The sequence below is a fragment of the Anguilla rostrata genome, chromosome 12, assembly GCF_018555375.3.
Source record: "Anguilla rostrata isolate EN2019 chromosome 12, ASM1855537v3, whole genome shotgun sequence".
Classification (NCBI taxonomy): Eukaryota; Metazoa; Chordata; class Actinopteri; order Anguilliformes; family Anguillidae; genus Anguilla; species Anguilla rostrata.
Window position 1 is genome coordinate 18,279,827 of NC_057944.1, and position 11,680 is coordinate 18,291,506.

The 11,680-nt window shown below is 38.7% G+C and overlaps 1 protein-coding gene across 1 annotated transcript; it reads left to right on the forward strand.

The window, feature by feature from the left end:
- Positions 1-4,359: 4,359 nt before the first annotated feature.
- LOC135236786 (extracellular calcium-sensing receptor-like) lies at positions 4,360-9,079 on the forward strand. Its single transcript, XM_064303316.1, has 6 exons — positions 4,360-4,577; positions 4,666-4,792; positions 5,324-6,151; positions 6,559-6,783; positions 7,202-7,304; positions 8,175-9,079. Exons 1-6 carry the CDS (start codon positions 4,360-4,362, stop codon positions 9,077-9,079), a joined length of 2,406 nt encoding a protein of 801 aa, XP_064159386.1.
- The last annotated feature ends 2,601 nt before the right edge of the window (positions 9,080-11,680 follow it).

Sequence of the window (11,680 nt, forward strand, 5' to 3'; positions counted from 1 at the left end):
CATAGATCCAACCGGATCCAACCAGTGTCGCCTGTGTGACGTCAGTCAGTTGGCACCTGGGCCACGCCAACTATTACACTTATTATTTACTGAATAAAAAATGGCTGTTATACAAGTAACGTTATGTACATACTCATTCATTGTCTAACATTAGGCTAACTTAAGTTGTCTTTACACTGCCGAGCCGGGTTAAAATGCTGTAGCAGACCTGGGGTAGAATTAGTGATGATCAATTTCCACAAACGTTCTTTATCCACCTTTTGCTCGGTATGAACATCTTTACACTGCAGAGAAGAATTCGCGGGATTCGCTGTGGCTCGTACAATTGTGTATCTCGTGCATCATCATCGTGAATGATTGTTATGTGATATTTTTGAAACAACTGCCTTGTTTCTGGTTTTGCTAGCTAAACTGTTTGAGAATAAAGCTGAGCTGGGTGTTAAATTAGCAATCAGAATAAGAAGAATAAAACAAAAACAAAGAAGATTTCATCAAAAAAATGGCATCAAGGCTGAAGGAACATATGAGGAAGCGTAATAAAATAATAACAACGCTAATCCATACTGCCGTATTCTTTTATTTAGCTTTCTCCGGCTTGACATCTTTACACAGAAATCAGACTCTGCTCCACCTATACCCTGGCTTATATATTGATGAACTTGATGGCAATGTAAATAACGGTAACGTTAAGGCCAGTTAAGATCAATGATTCGCAACGAGACTAAACGGTTTTAGAATGTTGCAGAGAAAATTGCAGCGGTGTGAACTGGTTAGTTGCAGAGCCTCTGAAGCCGTTGCCTAGGGTCTCAAAAGACCCACCTTGTCAAATCGCCAAGTGCAGTTTTACAACGTTTACAATTAGACGTCTTGGAATTTTGCCAGTTGCATTCAGTCTTGTGAATCATTGATCTGAACTGGCCTTTAGTTAGCTACATTGCAATGCTGCAACAAGGTAGCATTGCATTCGATAGACGGTTTGCGAGGTTGGTACCGGTCAGTAGCATTAGCTAGCATTTTTTATAATTGTTAGCTGACATTAGATTGTGTTGATTAAATTAGCTAGCTAGCTAACGCAACGTTACCTGATATGAGAGATGGATACTGTGCGCAATGTTGTCTAACCTAATGTTGCCTTTATTGACATGGTCCGGTAGCTATTTGCACAGCTAACGCTAGCTATGTAATTTAGTAACGTTATATTGTCATCAAATGTAATACGAAATCTATATCAACAAATAATATGACCTCTCATGTTACACAAAAACGTATTAGGGTTCCATAACCCAGCCACCTTTAACGCTAGCAGACAGTACGCCGCTCACACACAAGTGAGTTGAAGAGCAAGCCTGTTGTGTTAGCTCCGCCTACCCTCTCTGGCGGACCAACCACTGATGGGTGATGGAAAACACGTCACTATCTATGCGCCTCTTGTGATTTTTTCCCGGGAATGTTGCCACAGACACCCAGTTCTTTAATCATACATTATAATACTAATAATAATAATATAAATTAATATAATAATATGCTCAATCACCATTGTGTTACCTAATTCAGCGATAGATAGTGACTTAACAGACATTTATTTTAATGAAAATCTTCGAGATTATTACTTTAAACTACTAGTTTAATTACATGTAGTTCACTACTCCCCAACACTGCATTTATGATATTGTGCATGAAATGTGAACTGTCAAAATATGTTTACTGAAAAATCCCTAAAACATGTTTGACCTTCCTACAGAAGGGATTGGGGTAAAAAATTATCTCTGGCTATACACAAGCCTCGAGCATTAGATGCTGTCATTGCATTGGCATTAAGATTATCTTTGCTTGTCTCTTTAAAATAGTCCAACAAATAATCATTTGGAGAAATGTCATAACCATTTGGACCATATTCATGTTATTGTACATTTCAGGCTGCATAGCCAGGTCAACTTAAAATCCGCCTTGTAAAATATCTGCATTGAGTGCAGATCTCTGAAGAGTCATTAAGTTGGAATTTACAATGCCAGAAAAGAAGCACATAACGTAGACAGAGATTGGCCAGTTGTGTCTAATATATTATTTTAGGCTACCTCTTCAAGTTTGCTTTGGTTCCAAAGAGCATTATGCAATGAGGTAGATTATAGCCAAACCAGTCCATCAAAAGTATCTACTAAGGAAACTACTGACATTCTTGCGGTGGTTGAGGAGGGAACTGTAAAGAACTCTTTAAAATATTTAACTTTAAATGAGATCAGAGGATAGTTTCAATCAGCATTGTATGCAAGGGCATGTCTACGGGTGGGCTGGGGTGGGCATTGCCCACCCAGAGATAAGCCTTTCCCACCCAGAGGAATCATCTGACCATCCAATAAAAACTCTGAAAAAATCACCGTTATAGTTATTTTTTTGAGCGTTCATAGTTTTCTGTAATTTTGTTATTGGTCATCAAAAAATGCACTGCTTTCCTATTGGCCATTTTGAAGGTGTGGGTGTGCTTAGTCAGTGCTGCTCCATTACATTATTGCCAAACCACGACACTTCTTCACATGCGGTGCAGACACTGGTTAAGTGAACTACAAAACCTATTTGTAGCTAGCTGCTCTCAGCAATCCAATTAAAACTGTTAATACCTTTGATTCTTGTTCATTATTTTCTCGGGTTCTTATAAGTTATATTATTAGTCTTGTATAGCTTCACAGTTGAGTTTGCACGTTTTGCAAGCTGCATGTTTTTTTAAGTTACCAGCTCACTTGGTGGCCACTGGTTTAGTGATTAGCCAGCTAGTTAGCCAACATTTTTGTATAGCCGTTTCCGTGGATAAAATCGCATTATTAATTGTTATTTTCTGTTAAAAACATTGAATTCATATTCAGCGAGATAGCCAACTACTCGCAAGTTAGATGACACGTGTAGCCGTTTACTAATACCATGGCACCGTTTCAGACAGGCTGGAAAATAACCTGTTAAAACAGAGAAATTGCAGTTGTCTAGAATCTTTATCACCGCAGATTAATGCAGCAAGGCTGGCAGCGTCAGCATAGCAACGGACGCCGCAACGAAACTTCAAGCGCGTCACAACAGCTGTTTTAGAATATCATTGCATCGTTTTTGCAGCTCGGATCAAAATCGGCGTGACTGTACCAAATGAAACATTTGTTTAGTGTTACAAAGTTTAATTTTTTTTCCTTTTTCACGGGTAATGGCCCAGGACACCCCTACAAAAATTGGATGCTGTCATTGTATTCCTTTTGTACTCCCCCCTCCCCCACTTCTCAAAAATTAAACTGAGCCCTTGTTTACATACCCTATTTAGGGAAAGCAACATTTTCGTTGTTGCCCACCCAAATAATCCAAATGCCCACCTAAAGATGACATCCTAGTAACACCTTTGATTGTATGCATTGTTATTATTGTTATTATTATTATTGTTCCATCCATCCACTATCTGTACCGGCTTATTCCTGGTCAGGGTCATGTGAGCGGGTTGGGTGCTGGAGCCCATCCCAGCATGCATTGGGTGAGAGGCAGAAATACACCATGAACAGTTGGCCAATCTGTCACAGGACACATGCCCCATTCACTCATGCACTCATAGCTATGGGCAATTTAAAGTCTCCAATTAGCCTCTTTGGATTGCAGGAGAAAACTACCTGAAGGAAACCCACATGGATATGGGGAGAAAGAACGTACAATTATTATTATTATTATTACTATTGCACACTGTGCATGTCTCCCTCGCCCATTGCAGCATGCAGTGTATCCCCACAGCACACCTGTGGTGTGCAGCCAATTACTTTGTTAAAAACCTTGTTTATATTTTTGCAAACATTTCAGAAAGGTGCAAATTGCACTCCCTGCAGTTCAGCTCAGGAACAATTAAGAGGTCAACTTAAGAGATTCACAGCTTACGATTATGTGTCTGTGTAAAATGAAACTGTTGGTTTTCTTTCATGAAATTTTAACTGCACTTTATTTTAATTCCAAACAAAATTATTGTCATTATATTGTATTGTATTGTTTTCACACATAGAATAATATAAAGTAAACAAGTCTATACCATAAATAAATAATAAAAATAATGTCTTTACTTAGGAAGGGTTCAGCAATCAATGTTGTGGAGTACCTGTGATTCTGAAAATATGGTGTGGTCTCTATATTCTTTTCCAGAGCTGTATTACTGAAATTACGGGAAATTTGTGTGCAAGGTGTTTCATTTGAGCTCTGCGCCTCAGCCTTGTTTTAATGGGATGAGCAGAGAGATGATGTCATCTAGTCTCCTGATGATCCTGAGAAGGTACGGAACATAATGTGATGAGAGAATAAAAAGCTGCTCCTCATTCAGCACTGCAGTGTGTGAGACTAGCCTGGCCAAAGATGACTCCTCTGGTGATGTGGCTTCTATGTTACCCCTTATCTGTTGCCACTCCTGTTAACTCGAGCCCTGACCCAGCCTGTTCCCTGCTGGGCAATTTTGAGCCCAATTTCCACGCTGATGGAGACTTCATCATTGGAGGAATTTTTCCCATGCATTACAAAGTTGAGCAACCAGACCAGAACTTCACTTACAAACCGGCTGCTCCACAATGTCAGGGGTGAGTTCCCAGTGTTTTTGACAATAGTAAATAACTATTTGCTTTTCCAACAGAGTCAAGTCACATTATGCTGTTGGTCTTCACACAGATTTCACCCCAGATCTTTCCGCTGGGCACAGACTATGAGGCTGGCTGTTGAGGACATCAACCAGAGTCAGAACCTGCTGCCTAACTTCACTCTGGGATACAAGATCTTTGACTCCTGTTCAATAGAGGTAGCAGCACAAAGGGCAACTCTGGCAGTTCTGAATGGACCTGGTTTAGCCCAGAGTGCCATGTGTTCTGGCACTGCTCCTGTTTTGGCTGTTGTTGGAAGTTCTGGGACTATTGTCTCCAGAACATTGCAGCCCTTCAGAATTCCAATGGTACATATATTCTATGAGATCTCATATAATTTTCATTCTGATATAGGTTGCGTAAATTGTTTAGTTACATGCATTGCCTCTATGAAGATCGACTAAAAATCCCAGCACCTCCTGGTTCTGTTGGAATTTTTTTGTCTGAAATGTAGCCTTTTTAGATTTTAGAACCACATATACAGAATGAGCTTTTTGCTTTGAACATAGCTTAGTCAGTGGTACTGGAGGAAGAGGATTCACTAAAGAGAACAGTACCTGTTAGAAAATTGTTCTTATTTTCATTTTACATTTGTACTAATGGAATAAATTAACTGAAAAATAATAAATTGTTACAAAAATAACTGAAATTGCTTTTTTATTATAACATACTTTTTAAAACTTTTTCAGATAAGTTATTTCTCAACATGCTCCTGTCTTAGCAACAGGAAAGAATTCCCAACATTTTTTAGAGTCATTCCTAATGACGACTACCAGATAAAAGCAATTGCAAGCCTCCTGCTCCGATTTAGATGGACTTGGGTTGGTGTTGTCGCTCAAGATGATGATTATGGGAGATTTGCATTACTGGGCCTTTTGAGGGAAGTAAAGAACACTGGTGTGTGTTTGGCCTATCAGAAACTGATTCCCAAAGTGTACAGTCGTGAAGGAATCCTTGAAATCCTGGATGTGATGAAGCACTCCACTGCAAGAGTCGTTATCAGCATTGCTGTTGAGGGTGAGCTCTACCCCTTATTTAAAGAGTACATGGATCAGAACATCACTGGCATCCAGTGGATTGCCAGTGAAGCCTGGGTAACAGCATCAATATTCGCAGGCAGTGAGTTCTACCCATTTCTAGGTGGCACCATTGGTTTCGCCGTCAGGCAGGGGCAGATTCCTGGTCTTCGAGACTACCTGATGAACGTAAACCCATTGAAGTACCCCAGTAACCCCCTGGTACACAAGCTGTGGAGTGCCTTGTACGGTTGCTCCCTCTACCCCTCCAGCAGCAGGACCCAGGCCTCCTCCCAGCTGCCCCCCTGTTCAGGGCTGGAGCCCCTGCAGGAGCAGCACTCTGCTTACCTGAACACCTCCAGCCCTCGTATTTCCTACAATGTGTACAAAGCCGTGTACGCCATCGCTCACTCCCTGCACAACCTCATCAGCTGTAAGCCTGGGAAAGGGCCCTTCCATAACTCCTCATGTGCTGATGCCACATACATTCAACCATGGCAGGTAAGACTTCACATTGAAATATCCATTGTAAATTTGTTTACTTTTTCAAAAAATTCCTAATAGAATTTCTAAATATATTCTGACTGAGTTTCTGTATATTGTTCAGATTTTATATGTGACCGACCCCCTGTAGAACCCATGGTACTGGGTAAAGGTGTGAAGCCACTGTAAAAGATTTTTGCTGTATTTTAGCTTTATGAATGGCACTATAGTAATATTGCATGCTATGTACATTGGTAATCAAATTAGACACAACATGGTATATGCTGGGAAATACTATATATTAAAGTATTAAACACGACATGTAATTCACTTCAAATTTGTTTCACTTAAGTAGATAATTATTTCTTTTTTGTAAGGAATGTTTTGCTTCACTAAATGTGTACTATTACTGTTTTCTGTAAAAGGTTCAGCAGTATCTTCAAGATGTTGTCTTCACTATTTCTGGAGAAGATGTGGATTTTGATGCAAATGGAGATTCAATTCCGTCATATGATCTGATCAATTGGCAAAGAGGAGCAGCTGGAAATATTGAGTTTGTCAATGTGGGTCTGTATGATGGTGCAAAGGACATTGGGAAGGAGCTATTTATCCAGGAGGAGGGGATCATGTGGACTGGCCATCAAACTGAGGCAAGCCGTGAACTGTGCATAGTTTACCCATATTACTATCAACACATTTATTCTATAATATACAACAATACTTCAAATATATTATGCACGCATTTCAGATTTTTTAGAAGGTATAGTGTATTTCAGAAGTTTCAAGCAACTGGTTTGTTCAATGTGGGTGTTTTTTTTTTTTTTTATTAGTTTTTTAAATTTGTATTTTCCTGAAAATTCCAGAAAAATACACGTTTGCAAATAACCAAAACGAAAGCTTGAGGTAAATGCATGTGCGTGAGCTACCATGACTATGACTTTAAGGACAACATCACAGACATATTAGTTTTACAACAATCAGCAGTAATTTCCAATAATATCAGAGCAGCTTGTTGTGAAAAAGTAAATGATTATGCAGATACACCTGGTTGTGTTTTCCCTCATGCAGTTGTTGGTGTCTGTGTGCAGTGATAGCTGTGCTCCAGGAAGCAGGAAGGCTGTCCGTCGTGGGGAGCCTCTGTGCTGCTTTGATTGTGTACCATGTGACGACGGCAAGATTAGCAAGGAGAGGGGTGAGGGCTCCACTCGTTTTACTAAGTGCTATATACACTGAAAGATTGCACATCTTTGGTGACAGTAAATTGAGTGCAAATATATAAAAAAGAATAACATGAGATTTCTAAAGCACTTGCGATGAACATCACAACTATCAACCATCATCTGCTAATAGTGACATAGTTTGCTTTTACCACATGTGCAATTGTTTATATGCATATGAATTTATTGAGTGTGTATTTGTTGCTTCCTGTTCTTTCTGGTGGACATAATCCATTCATTATCCACATCGATAACTCAACGTATATAAATGAATTGTATCATATTGCAAGCTTTTATTTTGTATTTTTTATTTTTAATGTTAGTCATTGTGGTACAAGTTTTCAGTGACTTGAAAATGCTGACTTTAACTGAAAACCATGCTTATGTTGAGGTTGTTATTTAATGTTAGCTGATTATGTCACATGAAGATAAAGTTGTCATCCATCTCTGCGCGATAAAACCTGAGGCATCAGTGGCATGGAAACCACTGTTTGATGGAGCAAAGCCATTACAATGTGTGAGGGGTAGGCACTGTTTTATAGGGAGTTGTATTTTAATGGAAACCAGCAGGGGATCATTTTCTTTCTGTCTTGCGATTGCATCGTCATTTGCTTGTCTCGTATATTATTTTGTCTGTGATTAAACTCTGTACTACCTCCTGTATAAGCATGTCCAGTTTTCTTGAATTGAATTTCAAGTTTTTCTTAGTGCAGTGATTTAGTATTCATTCATGCATTTTTATTTTAGGGATTAGGATAGTTTAATGTGTGACACTTAACATAAGTTAAGTAACAACCTCGGTGTCTATTACTCTTCCACTTTAGATTCAATAGACTGCGCATCTTGTCCTGAAGATTACTGGTCCAATGCAGCCAGAACTGAATGCATACCCAAAGCGATTGAGTACCTCTCCCATGATGCAATGGGACTGACCCTGACTGTGATAGCTGTAGTGGGAGCCTGCCTCACCGTTGCTGTTTTGGCAGTATTCCTCTACCACAGGAACACTCCGATTGTAAAAGTCAACAACTCAGAGCTGAGCTTCTTCATCCTGCTCTCTCTGACTCTGTGTTTCCTGTGTGCGCTGGTGTTCATTGGAGAGCCTACATCATGGTCCTGCATGCTGCGCCATACTGCCTTCAGCATCACTTTCTCACTCTGCATCTCCTGTATCCTGGGGAAGACTCTGGTGGTGCTGGCTGCCTTTACAGCCACCAGGCCTGGAAACAACCTCATGAAATGGCTGGGACCCAAACAGCAGAGATTTATCATCTCTGCCTGCACCTTTATACAAGTGATAATCTGTGCAGTGTGGCTGATCACTGCTCCTCCTTTCCCAAATAAAAACAATCAGTACCACCGGTCCAGAATAATCCTGGAGTGCAGCGTGGGCTCTGAACAGGCCTTCTGGGGTGTTCTGGGATACATTGGTCTCCTGGCTGCTCTGTGTTTTATTCTGGCCTTTCTGGCCAGGAAGTTGCCAGGCAATTTTAATGAAGCCAAATACATCACCTTCAGCATGCTGATCTTCTGTGCAGTGTGGCTTGCCTTTGTACCAGCTTATGTGAGCTCACCTGGAAAGTTCACTGTAGCTGTGGAGATATTTGCAATTTTAGCATCTAGTTTTGGCCTACTGCTTTGCTTATTTGCTCCAAAATGCTACATAATTTTACTGAAGCCACAGAAAAATACCAAACAACATCTGATGGGGAAAGTTGTTACCAAATAGAACAATGATGTTTTATGTAATAAATAAACCTGTATTCCATATTTGGATTTAGTGACACATATTGAGATATTGCTGTGGAATTGTTTCCTACTGAGCACTATAATTTTGAACACAGCAACAAGGTTCCTTGATGATTCCTGTCAGCATTTACAGTGCTGTTGAAGGAGCTCAAAAGCTGTACTTAAGGGTCGGGGATGGGGGGTGGGGCGGGGGTCGTAGAACCTCAGTTAACACCAATATTGCAACCATGCAACAGCAGCCAAATTGCACCTGAACATTCACAAATGTTTTTATTTTTGTATTTTGTTAGGCAAAGCAGAGGTAACTGATATTATAATGCTTACCCTTCAAAAGACAAACTAAATCAATATGATACAAAGATTGTGAAAAGGTCCTTATCATACAACAGGACATATGCGCCTGTGTATGTGCGTGCCTGTGTGTGTATGTGGCTGTGTGAACAACAAAACAAACAAAAAAAAAGAAGCAAATGACAGCTTACATCCTGTGACACTTTAAATTCTAGAGCTATTTCAGAAGGAAAATGGTACCAGAAAAACACTTGCTATCAAAATAACCCCAGAAGGGATTTTGCATTTTGGAATTTTGAAGCCACAGGGCCACTAGATTTTAAACCTAGACATTTTGGCACATATAGCATTTTGAGAAAACATTTGATTAAATATTGCATCTTATTACAATATATGCAAGCAAATTAATATAGTATATTTGTCTTACTGTATGAATACAACTAAATATTGGTTCATGTTGTTGAAGAAAAAAGATAACCCCACCCTAAAAGTTGCACTGACGATGTGAGGGAAGCGGCAAATTTTTGACATCATAATAAAGCAACTGACTTATTTTCAAGCAAATTAGTTATTTGTGTGTTGTTATTTGATTATACTGTAGCATCTATGATATTGTGCATGAAATGTGATTTGTCAAAATATGTTTACTGAAAAATCGCCAAAACATGTTTGACCTTCCTATAGAAAGGATTGGGGAAGAAAGTTATCTCTGGCTATACACATGTCTCGAGCATTAGATGCTGTCATTGCATTGGCATTAAGGTTATCTTTGCTTGTCTCTTTAAAATAGTCCAACAAATAATCATTTGGAGAAATGTCATAACCATTTGGACCATTTTCATGTTATTGTACATTTCAGGCTGCATAGCCAGGTCAACTTAAAATCCGCCTTGTAAAATATCTGCATTGAGTGCAGATCTCTGAAGAGTCATTAAGTTAGAATTTACAATGCCATAAAAGAAGCACGTAACTTAGACAGAGATTGGCCAGTTGTGTCTAATATATTATTTTACCCCATCAACTTTGCTTTGGTTCCAAAGAGCATTATGCAATGAGGTAGATTATTGCCAAACCACCCCATCAAAAGTATCTACTAAGGAAACTACTGACGTTCTTGCGGTGGTTGAGGAGGGAACTGTAAAGAACTCTTTAAAATTATTTAACTTTAAATGAGATCAGAGGATAGTTTCAATCAGCATTGTATGCATTATTATTATTATTATTATTATTATATTTTTCCATCCATCCACTATCTGTACCCGCTTATTCCTGGTCATGGCCATGTGAGGGGCTTCGGTGCTGGAGCCTATCCCAGCATGCATTGGGCGAGAGGCAGACATACACCATGGACAGGTCACCAATCTCTCCCCCACACCTTTGATAAATGGAATTCATTTTCTTGATTAAAAGAGTTCTAACAAGTTCGCAAGGTCTATTCTAACAAACAATTTATACCCTGCTCAGTCTTGTAGAAATAATATTTTGAATATCTTTGACCAACGAACAGTACCCAATACGTAATTGAGAAAGTTCTTCAAATACCCAGTTCCACCCAAAGCAAAATAAATTCACTACAAATTGACGAATGATTTTTACCCTTCCAGTCAATCTTTAAGTTTAAGCTTTGGCTTTGAGACCAACAAATGTGTTTTCTGTAAAGGTGATATTGAAACAACAGAGCATGTCTTTGTTTCATGTTCTCATACTCAGTTGTTCTGGAAACAATTAATGGAATGGTTAAGTAGCAAAACCACAGCAATGCCTGTTATAGGTCATAATAGTATTATTTTTGGTGTCTTATTAGAAGGTAGAAAATTGGACCTAATGGTCAATGTTTTGCTAATTTTAGCTAAATTCTTTATTCATAAGGCTAGATTTATAAAGACCCCACCCATCTTCACGTGCTACTATAATGAAACTCAACTCTATGTTAAGTCCCTGAATTTAATGATTATCCAAATGTGCTAAAGACCTCTATGTATCACTAGAAAATGATCTGATCACTTAATCAATCCTTTTTATTCATGATTTATTTATGTTATGGTTTTTTGTATTATTACATTTATATTATTTTATGTTTTATTCTATTTAATTATTATTATTTTTTATTTTTATGTATCATCATGAATTGGTCTGTGTATGTTTTTGTCTCATGAGACATCTGTTCATTGTAGAAGGAAAAAAATTATAATTGTAATGAGTGCCTTATTGTTTGTAAATTTATCTACTGAATAATAATTTTAAAAATGCAAAAAAAAAAAAAAAAAAAAAGGTCACCGATCTCTCACAG